The 17,271-nt window shown below is 47.9% G+C and overlaps 1 protein-coding gene across 1 annotated transcript in view; it reads left to right on the top strand.

Moving 5' to 3' along the window:
- Positions 1-17,271, top strand: part of LOC147641430 (metal transporter Nramp6-like) — a 96,442-nt gene that overhangs the window by 75,934 nt on the left and 3,237 nt on the right. Inside the window, exons 4-7 of the mRNA XM_086821361.1 lie at positions 5,818-5,896; positions 6,177-6,281; positions 6,365-6,474; positions 6,571-6,752. Coding sequence (XP_086677487.1) covers positions 5,818-5,896; positions 6,177-6,281; positions 6,365-6,474; positions 6,571-6,752 — 476 coding nt within the window. The remainder of the gene's footprint in view (positions 1-5,817; positions 5,897-6,176; positions 6,282-6,364; positions 6,475-6,570; positions 6,753-17,271) is intronic.

Raw genomic sequence — 17,271 nt, 5'->3', positions numbered from 1 at the left:
CGAGTCTCCTGTCTACAAGCTGTCTCCCATCGGTATCCACTAACATGTGGCATGGACTGTCCAGGAGCCTGATGCGTCTCACAGTAGAAGATGATGTCCCTCCCAGTGAAACTATCCTCAAAAGCCCCTACATCAAGACGTAGAGATCCATTACAATTCCAAGTAGCAACTTTGAGTGTAGTCCCATAGGTCTCGCGCCGTCATGAAGAGCGAGCCTCTATTAATGAAGATAGAGGGCTCCAATTTATAGATTTGGGCCTCCCATGAGCTAAAATGGCAAGAGAAGGCTACAATGACAAGTGGAGAGCCACACAATAGCTGAAGTTACAAGTGTGAGGCCACTTGTCTCACTTTGATCCACTTTCTAACAAGTGTCAGGCCACTTGTCTCACTTTGGTCCACTTTCTTGCCACATGTCCCAATCTAAGAGATGGGTCCTTCCATAAACTTTATCTCTAAAAATATCCCAACTGGTAGACATTCTGTCATAGGCACTTTGCCAACTCTTGGTATCTGCTCAATTCCAGATGTAATGACGCGAATAGAATTTCCATCGGAGTCGGGCCAAAAATAGCAACTCTCCTAAATTTTAGGAGTGTGGTCCTTTGTATTCTAGGATAATCTCCCATTCCCAAAGCTTGTACTTTCCAAATATTTAGACATCTTGGAGTCCACCAGACCCCTTTCATACTGGGAAATGTCCAGGCTGGTGACAATTGGTATCCTCATGAGAGAGCCGGAGAAAAGGGGAGTCCAAACTGTACTGAAGGGGGGGTAGGTGTTCCATGCGGAGCCCATATACTGAGAACCACGTGGAAACTAGTGCATACCATACTCCAAAGTGGCCCTTAAGTAGGACTCCAGGGCAAGCCTCGGGTACCTATGGGGATCCATGTGACTGATGCGATGGAGGTATGTGACTGTCTGGAAGAGTGCATCCACTACAATCGGGGCTGTAGCAAACTGTGCCTGGATAATCTGGTGTGGGAATGATGGTTTGCTGCGGATCATACGAGAGAACATGACCTGGGGCCTCTCAACTCGCTGCCAATCCTCATCGGATAAATCTGGCCCCCAGAAGGCTGCTCCATACATAAACTTTGGTGTGACGAGGGTGTCAAAAAGCCAGCCCTTCGTCCTGGGCTCCTGGAAGTGTGCCTTGAAGCACTGCCGCTCAAGTAAGCTCAAGGTTGCATATCCCCGCGTCACTCTGCCATGTGCTGCGGGAACCATGGTAAAGCGTGGGCCACTGAAAGTGACACCAAGGTAGACATAGGATGAGACAATCTCCACAGGATCCCCTCTATATGTGAAGCTCAATCTGGATGTGAAGGAGCGAGAGGTATTGAAGACCATTACCTTGGTTTTACCAAGGTTAATGGAGAGTTCCCGCCGAGTGCAAAAGTCGTGTAAGGCATCCAACTGTCTCTGAAGTCCTTCGGCTGAGTCTAAGAGGAGGACGATGTCATCTGCATAAAGTAGTATGGGGATCAATATGCCTGCCAGTGTGGGACCACCCCCGCCTAATCCATCAATGAAGCTCGAGATCTCATCAATGTAGAGCCCAAAAAGAGTGGGTGATAGAGGGCAGCCCTGTTTCACCCCAATAGTGCTGGAAATCTCTTGTGATGTGCGTCCTGGGGCTCTCACTCGTCCGATGACGGACTCATAGAGGGCGATGATGCTCCAAACCATGTAGATGGGACTCCGATCTCCTGTAGACGGTGTAGGAGGCGGGCTCGGGGTACAAAGTATCAAAGGCTTTGCGGAAATCCACAAAGCTGCAGTAATTCCTTTGATGTCGTGCTCTACCCTCCTCGATGATGGCATGGAGGGTGAAGTTGTGGTCAAGGGTAGAGTAGCTCCTCCGAAAGCGAGAGAGCGAGCGAGAGAGAGAGAGAGAGAGAGAGAGAGAGAGAGAGAGAGAGAGAGAGAGAGAGAGAGAGAGAGAGAGAGAGAGTTAGTTAGTTAGTTATATTAACGTCTACGGAAGACCCCAAGGGCGTATGAGACCAAAAGTAATACAATGGTACCATGGATATACTGAGCCATGGAAAACTGAAAGAAAAAGTAAAATGAAAACATCACATGATCAATAGATGATCCTGTGTAGAGTGAGAAATGCTGTGATCAGCTAATGACGATACTCGCCTCAACCAGAACCGATCTGATGATGGAGTGAATGTCAAGCCTCTTTGATTGGAGCGTGTCATGTCGGCAGAGAAGGATTCGGACCACTCACACAAGTGATATAGTTTGAGGATTAGAGGTGCTCGGGCATGTACTTGATGGAGCTTAGACGACACAAGGATGTAGTGTTGAGATAGCATGCTGAGAGACAGCCCCGGCTCCGACAGGACACCTCACAGAGAGCCATCACAGATTTCTTTGAGATTCACACATCCACATCGGAATCCACTCCCACAACAATTCCTCTACTACGACATCAAAGCCCACCATCCATACCCACACTCCAGTTCCACGCCCCAGAGGAGTTCTTAGCGAGAGAGCTCAATCCATTCTGCGAGCCATACGTCCTCGACCCAGAGCATCAGGACCCTCCACCACACAGAGAGAGATTCGTGAGGTCTCGGAAGAGGCAGTGGAATCTTCCCCGTATTTCATAGTAAGTCGGGCAACTGAACATATAATGGGCCTCATCCTCTACTGCTCCTGTGATGCATATTGTGCATGTCCTCTCCTCATGTGGGATATCCTCAGCTCTACCAATCTCTCCTCAAGGGCAGTGGGAGGATACCGTGAGTTGGCCGATCGTGATACGCATAGCATGTGACGTGTGTATCTGCATGTATCCCGAGATCTCAAAGAATCCATCCTCGAAGAGTCTTAAGAAGTGATCTCTGTAGAACACACTTCTTTCCAATCTCTGACGGAGAAACCCATGTATGGTGTATGTGTAGCCCGAGTAGATCTAACCGGATGATCCGGTTGATCTCCTATCATGAGAGATCAAGGTAGGGGGGAATCCAAGCTATACTCAAACAAGGGGAGACGGTCCATCTGTATGCCATGTGCATGAAACGACTCGACTACCTCAGAGTACCATGCATGTGTTGGTAATGGCGGTGGCCGTGTCGTTGAGGAGGAGGGTAGTCGCTCCCTCTCGCAGTATGAGAGAGAGAGAGAGAGAGAGAGGGATTTTATTAATGTCTTCCAAAAGACCGAACTTGGCCTATGAGACAAATCAGTGTACCTGTGTGGGGTATCCTCTGTCATCCCAACAAAATGAAAAAGTATTGAATTAAAAAGCTGAATCTGGGTGTGCAATAAGTACAATGAGTGGGGGAGGGGATGGAGCTCTACTACTAGGAGAATGCAAAGCTATATGCATGGAGTATACAATCATGATATGCAACCTAGCTAGCTCCATCCTGTACCATACTGGGGGTATAAAATGGTATACATCAATGAAGGGGGTGTCCACAGCTCCCTGAAGAACATGCCTGGGTCAGCTCTAAAGCGAGCCAGTCGCTCCGCACCCTCTCTGTGAAACTGAGCTCTGATCTCTGATCTCTGTCATCTCTCTGGTATAGGCGTGGTGTCCGAAAGCGAGGTGTCCTCTGTCTCCTGCGGGCTGGGCTCTGAGTGTCTCTGCTTTCTGGAGAGTAATTCCCTGCTATGTAGGGGCTGGGAGTGGGGTGGATCTTTGAAAAAATGTAGTAATCTGTGTCTGTCGTCCCCCCTCTGGAGCTGTCTGAGCCTGTAATGATGTCTCTCTGTGACGCTGTATGTCTCCGAGCTACACCGGTGGTTCAGAGTAATTAAGCTAGTACATCACATGTTGGCCATTTGGCCATGTGGCCATTTGTAAAGTAATTTTTGGTAATATATCTTCTATTACAAAAAAAAAAGGAGTTATATTAACGTCTATGGAAGACCCCTATGGCCTATGAGACCAAAAGTAATACAATGATACCATGGATATACTGAGCCATGGAAAACTGAAAGAAAAAAGTAAAATGAAGACATGTGATCAACAGATGATCGTGTGTAGAGTGAGATATGTTGTGATTAGCTAATGACGATACCCGCCTCGGCCAAAATTGATTTGACAGTGGAGTGAATGTCAGGGCTCTGTGATGGGAGCGTGTCATGTTGGCGGAGAACCTCATGAATCTGTCTGTGTGTGGTGGAGGGACCTGATGCTCTGGGTCAGGGACGTCTGGCTTGCAGAATGGATCGAGCTCTCACTAAGAACTCCTCTGGGTGTGGAGCTGGAGCGTGGGTATGGGTGGTGGGCTCTGATGTCGTAGTAGATGAATTGTTGTGGGCAGTGGATTCCGATGTGGATGTGTGTACCACAAAGAACTCTGTGATGGCTCTTTGTGAGGTGTTCTGTCGGAGCTGGGGCTGTCTCTCAGCATGCTGCCTCAACACTACATCCTTGTATCGTCTGAGCTCCATCAAGTACATGCCCAAGCACCTTTGATCCTCAAACTGTATCACCCGTGTGAGTGGTCCGAATCCCTCTAGGAAGAGGCAGTGGAATCTCCCCCGTATCTCGTAGTAAGCCGGGCAACTGAACATATAATGGGCCTTATCCTCTAGTGCTTTTGTGGTGCATACTGTGCATGCCCTCTCCTCATGTGGAATATCCTTAGCTCTATCAGCCTCTACTCTGAGGCGGTGGAAGGATACCCTGAGCTGGCCGATCGTGATACGCATAGCATATGACTTGTTTATCTGTATGTAACTCGGGATCCGAGAGAGAGAGAGAGAGAGAGAGAGAGAGAGAGAGAGAGAGAGAGAGAGAAGAAAAGAAAGAAAAGATATATTAACGTCTACGGATTGGCCTATGAGACAAATCTGTACACAACAAGTTCATGTCCTGAGTATCATGGAAAGAAAAACTAAAATGAAAAGCTAATCCTAGTATACAGCTCACTATGCAGTCATTGTCTAGCATGGTATAGATGTACAATCATGATAGGTGGTATACTACTAATTCCACCTAGTGGAGATGGTGGGGTGTAGTACATCATACATGGGGCATGGTGTAGAGCCTCTGAACTCTCTCCTCCATAGCTCTACGGTATCGTGCCTGGATCTGGGCAGACTGGGCCTGATGGAGTAGTGGTAGTCGCGGTCTCCTGGCAGCTCTCATATCTAAGGCTCTATGTAGTGTGAGTCCTCGTCGGGAGGTAGATGATACAGGGGGAGGGGGATGTGGCTCGCTAATAGGTTTGAAGAAGTTGGTGATTTGTGGTTGGGTTCTTTGGCTCTGCACTTGTAGAAGCCTCTCTTTATGTCAGTGTAGCTCAAGGAGGAAAAGGCCTAAGCATCTCTGATCTGGATACTCCATCACCTGGCTAGTGGGCCAAAACCTTCCAACAAATATCCTCTCAAGGAATTACCTCGTATTGAGTAACTGCCCACACGGATCAAAAGGGACTTCGATTGCCTTAGTTCATTTTCCTCAACTGCAGCTGTGTCTTCTGATTTGATGTGCTCTCTCAAATCTTCCTTGACTAGTGTTTTGATGATACTAACGGTTTTCTTGTAGGTCATGCTTGGTTCATCTCTTTGTTTACCTTGGTGACAATTACTTTTTCTGTGGGGTCCCCATTTCTAGGCTTGGTATGTTTTCTAGGGTGCAAGATGCTCTTCTAGAGAGAGAGAGAGAGAGAGAGAGAGAGAGAGAGAGAGTTGTATTAACGTCTACAAAAGGCCAAAATGACCTATGAGACCAAAAGGTTACATCATGCCCATGAAATACATCATCATGGGTACTAAAAATACAAATGTTTCACATGGTGCCTATTTTTTGAATTAGTTGAGTTGAATTTGATTTGGCAGCTTCTTTGGGTGCTTGTTATAGCAACCATAGCAGGAGCAATTGTTCAGTCACTAGCTTCAAACTTGGGTGTTGTTACAGGTAAATTTCGGCTCCCTTCGTGTTCTCTTGCAGCACTATTGAGAAACTTGCATGTGTTTAGGGGAAATAGAAAATGCACATTAAATTTGGTCCGATCCTCGTGTTAATTAGAGCTTTATTTCAGTTCCTTCTATAATCGATCTGAAAAACATCCTTTCTTTTGACATTCTTTATTTATATGACTAAGCAAGCATGTTGTTTTAGTCAGGTCCGAAACCTTAGGGTAATACTCGGTTTTACCTAAATAGAAGGCTTGTTTCCCTTCTTTTTTTTCCTGCAGGAAAACATTTAGCAGAACATTGCAGAGCAGAGTATCCACCAATGGCGAACTTTGTACTATGGGTTTTGGCTGAATTAGCCATTGTTGCAAGTGATATTCCAGAAGGTGACTGACTGACTCATTACACTTTGTCAGTTTAATGGAGGCCTCTCTTAGTCTTTTATCTTCTGATACGTTTGGTATGGCAGTTATTGGGACAGCTTATGCTCTCAACATGTTGTTTCACCTTGACCTGTGGCTGGGAGTGGTCTTGACGGGCTTCAGTACGTTAGTTTTTCTTGCACTTCAGCAGTATGGGGTGAGTTCTTTACCTATCTTGGTGGTTTGTTTTGTTGATATTTGAGCTCCATATATAACTAACCCTTCATCTATGCAATGGTGCTTCTTTTTGTAGGTGAGAAAGTTGGAAGCGTTCATATTCTTCTTGGTTTTAACTATTGCAAGCTGCTTCTTCTTAGAGTTGCACTATGCAGAGCCTTCATACACAGAGATTATGTATGGTCTTGTCGTTCCACGTTTGCAAGGTGATGGTGCTTTTGGAATAGCTATCTCTCTTCTGGGTGCGATGGTCATGCCGTAAGTTTTTCTGCTGTCAGCTCATTCCGTATAATGCACAAAAGTCTGATAGAGTCATCTTTGTGGTGCGTTACAGAGGAATAGTTGGTAGCCTTCACCTGTGTCAAATGCAAAACTGCTTATGAGTTCAAAGATATGTCTAATGTATGCAGTCGGTTATCTTCATTTTGTCAAAGTCTAAAGTTCTTGATTTGATTTTGTTTGAGCTTATGAGTGATGTTCATGAAGAGGAATAGATGGAAGTGACCGTCCCAATCGCTTAAAACCTTAATGAATCACACGTGCTTTGGCACAAAAGCTGGAGAATAAGGCCACTACAATGCCCATACAGGGTTAGAAAGAGTATCCATAACTTAGTTGCCATGAATCTCAATTTTAACAAAATCATTCACCCCAAACAATTCTCGAAACCTTTTTAAATATGGATTAACCAAACTACTTGAAGCCCAAGGGACAATCGTTATAAGATTTTTTAACTTAAAGCACCTGCTACTACTCTTTTATGCCGTGCGCCACACGATGGGATTGAGCTCAAGACTCCCCGGGTCCTTGCGTGTAGTGCGATGGCCTCCATGTTTGAAGTGGTTGCTGATCTGGTCCACACTGCATATTCTAGCATGCTTACCTCCACCCTTTTCAACCTTGCACTACCACTTGCAGACTGTTTCTGCCTGCCCAACAACGCATGCTGTCCCTCTTTCTGCTACATCGCTGCTTTGCCTCTACTTTCTGTAGCCTTGGGCTTCCATTTTCCCTGCTTCATGCCTTTATGTTTTACTGGCACGTCAGTTTTTTCCTCTTCTACTCTGGTAGCCTTATTTTAGCTCCTTGTACCGCAGTGGTGGGACTCTCCTTATTGGTTTTTCATCTCTAGCCCACTCCACAGGAGGACTGTGGCAGCCGCTCTGACTTCCTGAGTTGAGACTTCAATCCTTGGGGAATAATTTTCAAGCTCTGGACATTTTTCAACGTACATTTGTCTCTTAGAATCCAGTACTTCTGTTGGCACTGCATAATAGAGCAGCCCATGGCAATCTTTTTCATTTGCGACAATTGTAGGCTGGCCTTTCGGCAACAAGCAGGGCTGCACAACGGATATTCAGTTAGCTTCCATGAGCCTGTTAGAAGTCATCTCCTGTCTTTCTGTAGACACCAGGGCCTTTGTTGTGGCTGTGCCCGCCCTTGTAGGTGTTTTCTCATTTTTCCTCAGTCCCCGTATTTTTCCCCACATTTTCCCCTATTTTTCTGTGGCTTGGGTGGCAGTCCTGAGCTGGCAAGAGGTTCTAGCTTCTGGCCGACTGTACCTGCATGTACCCGACCTCAGTTGTGTGCTGGCCGATTGTACCTGCATGTACCCGACCACATATGTGTGCTGGCCGACTCAGGACAGCTGGCCGACTGGGACATGTGGCTGGTCGTGGAGATGCTGAGCCTGTCGGCTGCCCTACAGCAGGCCGACTGCTGTAGGGGGGCCATATAAAATGGCCCCTAGTCCCTTGCCACATGTTGTATCATTCCCGGGATCTTCTTGTGTATATAGAGCAGAGTTACACGCCTCTACCTCTCTCTCTCTTTTGCTGTATTTTCTACATTGCGTTTTGCTCGTGTTCCCAGATCTGGTCATCATCTCCACTGCGTATTCTGACATGGTATCAGAGCCTAGGCTCTAGATAGTTCTTGGGATTTGTGTAAGCAAGAGAGACTGTTGTGTTGCTGATTGGTGGACTGTTCGGGAGGAGAAGCAAGAGGACGGCGGGCTGATTAGCTGGATAGCCACTTGCAGGTGTAAGTTCTTCTTTGTTCTCACCCACCCACCCTTTTTCAGAGTACATCCCCGCAATGGCAGATCTGTTAGAGATGGCCGAGAGGCATGTGAAGATCCCGACACTCCCCACGTTCTCGGTGGACGGTCAGTTGGACGGGAACAACTACGGCATATGGAAGGTTATGATGGAATCTGTTTTGGAGTCTTACAACCTCGTTGATTTCGTAGTTGTTGGGGTTCCACGGCCGGAAGTAGAGGAAGGGGAGTTACCGTCGATCCGAAAGGACTGGGAGGCTCAGGCACAGATGTGGGATCGTGTCAACGCCAGGGTCCGTTCGTTTATCTTCCTCAACTGCACACCACAGGTAATCAATCATGTAAAGCATATGACGCTGGCCAGAGATATATGGCAGTATTTGGCTTCTCTTTACAACAGGGTATCGCTCATGAAGAGGATTTCCTTGGAAGTATAGATGCGGGCTATGAGTCCTGCAAAGTCGTCGACGATGCGGGAGCATATTAACAAGCTGCAGTCTCTTTAGCAGGAAGTTCTTCAGGCGGGGAAGGAGATATCGCCAGAGTACATGGCCATAACGTTGCTGTCGCACTCGCCCTCTCAATACTCAGCATTTTACTCGTCTTTAATTACTAGTGGCAGGCTCAGCACCATCACGTGGGAGGAGCTTGTGCCCATGGTCTTGGACCAGGAGGAACCATTCACGATCCCTCCTCAGGGTGGAGGTTCGGAGGCCTTAACTGGCCAACGGTCGACCGGCCGTAACACGGGTAAAGGAAACGCTTCATCGGAGAAGTCTTCTGAGAGGAAGTCCGTTTACTGACCGCGAGAAACTAAAGGCAGAGAGGACCTGTAATGATTGTGGCGAGAAAGGCCACTATTGGAGGCAGTGTCCCAACCGAAAGACCGACGAGAAGGGTGAAGATTCCTCCGCAGCAATCATGAAGACTCCGGCTTTTGTGCACCTGGAGGTGATGGACACCGATGCTTCATTTTCTTCAGGTAGGGAGGAGGTTGGAGGATTCTCCGCAACGGATACCCGGGAGTGGATTCTAGACAGTGGTGCTTCTAGGCACATGACTCCTTCCCGTTCAGATTTACAGGATCTCTGCAGGTATTCTGGTCACATTCTTACTGGGGATACATCCACTGTCCCAGTTCACAGTGAGGGCAGGTTGGAGATAGTTCCCGATGGCAGAGGGGGGAAGCATTCCTCCGAGGTATTGTATGTTCTGTCGCTTGGTTTTCATCTGTTGTCAGTGCATCAGGTTTGCAAGACTGGCGTACGGGTGGAGTTTGATGAGCATTTTGTTGCTCTCCAGGACAAGGCAACAGGCCATGTAGTTTAGGAAGGCGGAGTGGAGAATGGAGTTTACAAGCTTTCAGCACTCTCTCTCCCAGGTTCTCAGGTCTGTGATGAGTGGCAGTCTAATAATGGCCACTTAAGTGTGGATACGCTGCAGGTGCAGGTTTTTCTGGACCAGATGGTGGATAGCTTGCCAGTAGATGGCAGCAGTTGGCAGGAACTTTCCCCAGTACTGATGTTGGTAGTTCTTATGTTCGTCAGTCAGAGGAAACTGAACAGGTAACTTATGCTCTGATGTCTCGTAGTATTCGGGACAAAGAAACTCCTGTAGATGAGGATGTTCTTTCCACGGGGACCTTTCGGAAAGCCAGGCAGGTGGCAGTTGATTACTTGCAGAAGGAGGTGCATTCTCGAGGCTTTGTGGTTCCGGATTCAGAGGGGGTGGTTGACAGGTTTCAGAAGGCCTTGCGTGGTCTTCAACAGGTTTCCAGGACTTGGCTTTGCACCATTAAGAGGTGTTGATCCTTGTGAGCAGTGTAATGCCTCTTTGATCAGAAGCAGAATGGTTCATTGATCTGGTTGATGGACACCAGATTGGACGGGAGCTTCCTGATGAGGCAGTTGAGCTCATGGTTGCAGATGACTCTTTGGGAGGCAGGATTGCGTATCATGTGGTTTCTGCGGCATGCGAAGGATCATGGACTCTTTTACACAAGAGGGGGATTGATTGATGGAGTCCGACTCCACGGTTGGAGTGACTCAGTTTGGAGAGGAGATCCAGACACGAGGAGATCTACTTCAGGCCCAGGAGCAGTTTTATGGAGCAGTAAGAGGCAGTCATCTTTTGCTTTGTCGATGACAGAGGCAGAGTACCGGGCTGCTTGTGATGCTGTTTGTGAGGTGGTGAGGTTGCAAAGGTTGCATTGCAGGCTTGGGCTTCCACTGGAGGAATCCACGGTCATCCAGAGGCACTTTGTTCATGAACAGATCGTTGAAGATGACATCTTGCTAGAGTTTTGTTCGACGGAGGACAGTACGGTGGACCTCTTCATGAAGTCGCTATCTCAGGATTTGCTCAGGCGGCACCCCAGCTCCCTGTGGTTGGTTTCAAAACCAGGAGCTGAGAGGGGGTGTTAGAGGTCATCTCTTGTCTTTCTGTAGACACCAGGGCCTTTGTTGTGGGTGTGCCCGCCCTTGTAGGTGTTTTCTCATTTTTCCTCACTCCCTGTATTTTTCCCCACATTTTTCCCTATTTTTCTGCGGCTTGGGTGGCAGTCTTGAGCTAGCAGGAGGTTCTAGCTTCTGTCCGACTGTACCTGCATGTACCCGACCACAGATGTGCTGGCTAACTCAGGACAGCTGGCCGATTGGGACATGTGGCTGGTTGTGGAGATGCTGAGCCTGTCGGCTGCCCTACAGCAGGCCGACTGCTGTAGGGGGGCGATATAAAATGGCCCCCTGTCCCTTGCCACATGTTGTATCATTCCCGGGATCTTCTTGTGTATATAGAGTAGAGTTACACGCCTCTCTCTCTCTCTCACTAGGGGTGGGAGACAGTCCCAGCTCACAGATTTCTTCCAGAGAGCTATGCCAGTGCCAGCTGATGTACCACGTGGGGTGACCGCACAGAGAGCAGAGGAATTGAGAGCCAGGAGGAGACCTAGACAGACTGGATATAGAGCACCCCGACTCCGTCACCGAGAGATGGCAGCTATCCGAATGAGACACCAGATGGAGACACAGGAGAGGCTAGCTCGCTTTCATTTAGACTCAGGGTACATGTTCATGCCATTCACAGCCTCAGCATCGGCGATGTATGATATCTTATATCCCTCTTATGGCACTGGATGGAGTTAGACATAGATCTGCATAGCATGCTTGTACTACCCCTTCAGCATATAGAGATGCATCTTGCCTTAGCACTCCATCCACATCCCCACCCCCCTTATATTGTTTGTATATGGGCTCCACCGATCCATGATGATTCACAGTTGTATCCAGACACATGCACACTTTTTCTTTTGTTTATTTTCTTCCGATGACCGGAAGAACACAGTTGTATTATTATTTTTTGTCTCATAGGCCGACTTTGGCCTCTCGTAGACGTTAATATATCTTTCTTTCTTTCTTTCTTTCTCTCTCTCTAGAGATCATCTTCTCCAGCTCACGCAGGATGGGTTTGTGATTAGACCCTGCTACATGGATACTCATCTTTCTCATGGGGTACGGTGTGCTATTGGTCAAATGCGCACATCCTCACACCAGCTAGAGATTGAGACTGGCAGATTCAGAGGAGTACCAGCTGAGGCCAGGATTTGTGAGCTGTGCCAGATGGAGCCAGAGACAGAGTTACATTACATATGTCACTGTCCAGTATATTATGAGATACGAGGCCGTTTTCACTGCCTGTTTAGAGAGGGTTTCGGACCACTTTCTAGAGTCGTGAGATTCCAGGATCAGAGATGCCTCGGATTATACTTGCTGGAGCTTCGTAGACATAGAGAGGGTCTCTTGAGAGGGAGGGGATCAGAGAGGGAGAGACACCTACAGAGGCAGATTACAGACTTCTTTCGACCAGAGATTGAGCAGTCAGGCCAGCAGGCATTGCAGCTAGCCCCAGAGTATAGCCGCACTAGAGGTACACTGATTGATCGGGCTATAGAGCTGGGGCGGTCCAGGCGCCCCAAGATGAGAGGCCCATCTCGACACCGGCAGAGACTACAACAGAGGATCAGGACCATACTAGCATGGCATGGGAGACGTCCAGTCAGAGTACTCACCATGGAGGACATTGAGGATATCCGCCATCGACCGATGAGAGACATCTTTGGATAGTGATGTGTATGATGCTTACCTTTGTTGCTAGAGTTTTCCTCCCAGATGTTATCCATTAGGAGCTCCTAGTACCGTACTTTTCCTCATAGTTGTTTCAGTTTCAGTTAGTTGTTTAGTTGTTTTTAGCTTTTCTTACACAGACATTGTATCAAATCCACCAATTGTTGTAACCTTTTTGGTCTCATAGGTCATTTTGGCCTTCTGAAGACGTTAATATATCATTTCATTTCATTTCTCTCTCGTGCTGTTATTTTTTGCATTGTGTTTTGCTCTCGTGTTCTCAGATCTGGTCATCATCTCCGCTGCGTATTCTGACAGAGCCATGCAATCATTCCCCATGTTAGATAGAATGCCCTCTTAATAAGAGACATAAGTGAGACAATCCTTGGTCAAACTCTTTGGGCCTCTCTTCACAATGCCAAACGCAATGCTGCATGGACTAGAGGGGCCCACATTCAGGACAATCAGGTGCAGGCCTACTAGTTAGAGTTAGAGTATAGCAGAAATATCCGTTCATGTTGTGAGCGTGATCTATGAGGGACAGGCAGGATGCCTAGAATAGACAAAGATAGATGCAAGTAGGCCTACTATTTTAGCTCCGTGAATAGAACTTTCTATCTCTTCATTGCATAATACACATATTCTACGAGTCTTTTGGAGCCAGGTAAGAAGAGATCACTCTTGAAAAAGAGATTCATTCCAAATACAATCAAAACGGGTCAGTTGAGGTTTCACACAGCGAGGTTCTCATTCAAGGAGCCAAATGCTTTCTTGCTCGATCTAGCAGGGCTGTCCATTGGCACCTTTTTTTTTTTTGTTTGTTTGTTTGTTTGTAGCCAAGGCCATGAGTAGTTTTCTCTCCGCTCCGGAGACAGGGCTCCAGGGGCTCATGTGGAGGAGGAGCTGCTTGATTGAGCTCTATAAGTGTCATCATAGCTAGGGGGGATGTAGTACTGTCATGAATATTCACTAAGGCGATAGAGATCTTCACCTAATAGTACAAGTGGCTGGCATGCTAGCAGTACACATACTATGTATACATCTCATGGTGCGGCTGTGCATCTGGAGCACAGATCAATTGGCACAAGTTGTGTGGATTTTGGGTCGGCTCATCACTCGCTCCAACGTGGTGTCCATGAGGCTTTTCAGTGGATCCCGAGTGGCACTCTAGTTCGCTACCTTGGATGCCAGGTGGGCATCGATATCTCCCCGAAGCAGTAGCTAGCCCCTCTTCTTCGGAGCATTCGGAAGACGTTATACTGAAGTTCAACCAAGCTTTCCTTAGCTAGCCGGATTGTGGTGGCGAACCAGGTTCTTCTCGCCACCATGTGGTACATTACCTCCTAATGGGCCTTCTACTGGGCTTGCATTGGTCAGGTTCAGTGTTTGATAACTTTTTGTGGGTTGGCAGTGACAGGAGGTCTACCCAGGCCAAGGTGGCCTAGAGAGTGATCATTCAGCCGTGATGCAAGGGGGCTTAGGCATCATCGACCCCTTCATTCAGAGCCGGCCCCTTTTGGGCAAGTTGATAGTTCGTGGCCTTCTTCCGGGCGGCGAGCCCTGGAAGGATGGACTTCCTTTCGGCTGGGACCTCCGCCCACACTCCAATTTTGGGAGGCCCTTGGCCCCAGAGTACGAGATGGATCTTCACAGAGCTGCGGGCTCGTGGCTTTAGCCCTACATTTGAGGATAGATTTGCACCTAGTCTCTTGCGTGCTTGGGATCATCTCAAGCGGGCGCTTCAACTGTCTAGTCCTGTTACATCTGAGGAGTATCTCCCAGCCTCTGATCTAGAACCCCCTGGTCTGTTTGCCAAGTGGTCACATGCTGGGGGCTTGCCCGCATGTATCATGAGGAGCTTTGAACATCACTTGGAGATTGGCTTACATTCAGGTAGCTACTCCCAGGACTGAGAGGCCTAGGAGAGGAGCCTCACTGCGATACAGGGCAGGGACAGACTTAGCCTTGACATCGATTCTTCCATCCCTTGGAAGTGGCTGACGCAGATCCCAGACACAATTGCCAGCCGTGCAGTGGTTGGGAGTGTTTAAGAGGCATGACATACCTTTGGCAGTCCATGGCACGGATGAGAGCTCCGTCTTACTCACCTTCTCTATTGGACCTCATGGAAGACTTGAGAGAGCAGAGCCCCCCTATGGAGGATTCCAGAGGATGTACCTTCTAGAGGGTGAGGGTGATTGGTTTCCATGCGCATGAGTTGCACAGACCCTCCACCAACCAAGGTGGCCAGAGAGATTCTGGTGTTTGTGGATTTGGGAGGGTTGTCCTCTCATGCACCTCTAGTGGGACCTGGGGGAGTGGACATGGCACGACCCCAGGAACCCCCTTCTTTGCCTACACTGCACGGTTGGGCCGTAGGATTCATATGCCAGAGGTTGAGGAACTCCAACAGCAGTAGGACATTGGCAGTCTCAGGGCCTCCCTTCTCAGTTTCTCTTAGATTTTTGGAAGAGGCTGTGGAATAGTTTTTGGCCATGAAAGATCACTCCCTTTCTATGGTAGCTGGCAAATTGGAGCCTGGCAGTTGGCACTTGGCTGGCCATTGGAGGTAGGCCAACAGTCTATTCGAGGTGTGGCCATCCCTAGGAGTCCCAACGTCATTGCCATTGGGATTGCCCGATGGCTCAACAAATTTGGCAGCGGATTCTCCGCATATTCGCTATGTACCGGGCCCCCTCCTCCACAGTTACATGGGGCACAGTTGCCAAGGCCGTCATGGTATATGAGGAGGAGGGTGGGGGACTAGCCCTTCAAGTCTCACCTTCGTATTTCTGCAGTGGCAATCCTAGCTCCATCTATTGGTCACTAGACCTAGGTTCTAGCCAAAGTTGTGAGATTTGTAGCAGTATCGCTGCGTGGCACATGTGGAGAGCTCAATGCAACAAAGCCATTGAAGGCACCCTGTGACATGCAAGGGATTGATTGTAGTAAAACAACCTTAGGCTTAACTAAAGTGTACTTAATTAATTATACTTAAGCGATAGACAATGGTGTCAATGCAATGCAATGCAGCTATATTAAATGAATGGTTACAATAAGGATCTATGAATAGATCTATGCCTGTCCTAGATTAATATCTATCTCGGGAAGAGAGATATGCTGAATGCTGATGCTGACTGAAGGTTCCCTTCTCCAATGCTGAGGTCCACCCTTTGGCTGATGGCTTTCCTCTATGTAGAAGGTAGGAGATGAACTTAATGCTAACTTCTATCTGTATGCTGAATATGCTGTCTACTGTAAACTGAATGCTGCTTCTGATCCCGTGCTCCACAGGCTGGAAAATGCTGGAGATTAGATAGGACTGAATGATGCGATTCCTACTTACATGGGTTGTATGCTGCTGATCTGCTGAATGATGATGACGAACTGCTGACCCCCCTTGCTCCCTATGAAGGAAACACTGAGGAGATGCCAGATCCTGAGATGATCCACTGGATGACTTTATATATGAGTTTCTACTGCTGGTTGGCCAGTGAACTACAGTCGGCCTGCATATCTGGACCATCATGACTTCATAAATGCCTTAGATGCTGTTGTCGGCTGGTTGTAATATCTCTATGACTGAATGATAATGCTTAGTCGGCTGCTGACCAGGCCCTGTCAGCTCGTTCCACAAGCCACGACCTGATATGCTACATGCCCTAAATGCCTTTAATACTTTACGCACTGCTGTAGGTGCTATAGAAGCCCCATACACTGTGGTACATGCTGCGATAAATGCTCGAATGCCTGGATAATGCTCATGAAGGCCTTGCTTAATAAGAATGCCATGTCACTTGAACACCAACTGGGTGTGCACGTGACACACCCTCAACCCTGCCAGTGGAGTCCATCTAGAGTATTTGGCTCGATATGATTCATACTCTCCATGGACAGTGGGTGGAGCTTCAGGGTGGCTGGGATCGCATGCGGAAGTGCGAGGAGGCCTTCTTGAGGATCGGGTGTCACAGTCCCTTTCTCACTGATAGAGGTGGTGAGCCCTTGGCACTATATACCACCTGTGTGGTTGTTTCCCCCTCCCCCTAGTTGTTTCCCCCTCCCCCCATTCTATGAGATAGCTATCTCCTCCCAGAGCGGCCAGCCGGAGGAGAAAAGCATCCTCCCCGCTTTTATGTTTCTTGACTCTACTCCCCATGTGGAGCCGAGTTTGTACTTAGCCATTACGGCTGTTTTTCTTGGTAACTAATAGAAGGATCACTTCCTAGAAAAAAAAACAAAAACAGGGTCAGTTGAGGGCTGCCTACAACAGATTTCAACAGCTTGGAGAAGACCACAGAAGTTTTTCTTGCTCTGTTCAGAGCCTGTTCTTTGAGTATTACATGCATTGAGGTTGATCATGATAATGCACAACAGGGCCTTCTTTATACCTTTATGTGGTGAGAATCTGTAGAATAAACTTTAGAGAGTAGGGAGAGAGAATGTAGAATGTAGATGCGACACCGTATTGGGTCCCAATACCCACTGAAGGGGGGCCCCCCTGCAAGCAGGAGTATTTGCTTATATTATTCTTTGGAGAAATGCTGTACAATGCTGAGTTCAAATGATATGAATGCCCAACACAAGAACGAGGAGGCCC

Source organism: Cibotium barometz, chromosome 2 (assembly GCF_041138505.1).
Source record: "Cibotium barometz isolate CiBa-2024 chromosome 2, ASM4113850v1, whole genome shotgun sequence".
NCBI classification, from domain to species: Eukaryota; Viridiplantae; Streptophyta; class Polypodiopsida; order Cyatheales; family Cibotiaceae; genus Cibotium; species Cibotium barometz.
Note: the sequence above shows the minus strand (reverse complement) of the source record. Positions and strands in the feature narration are given on the sequence as shown.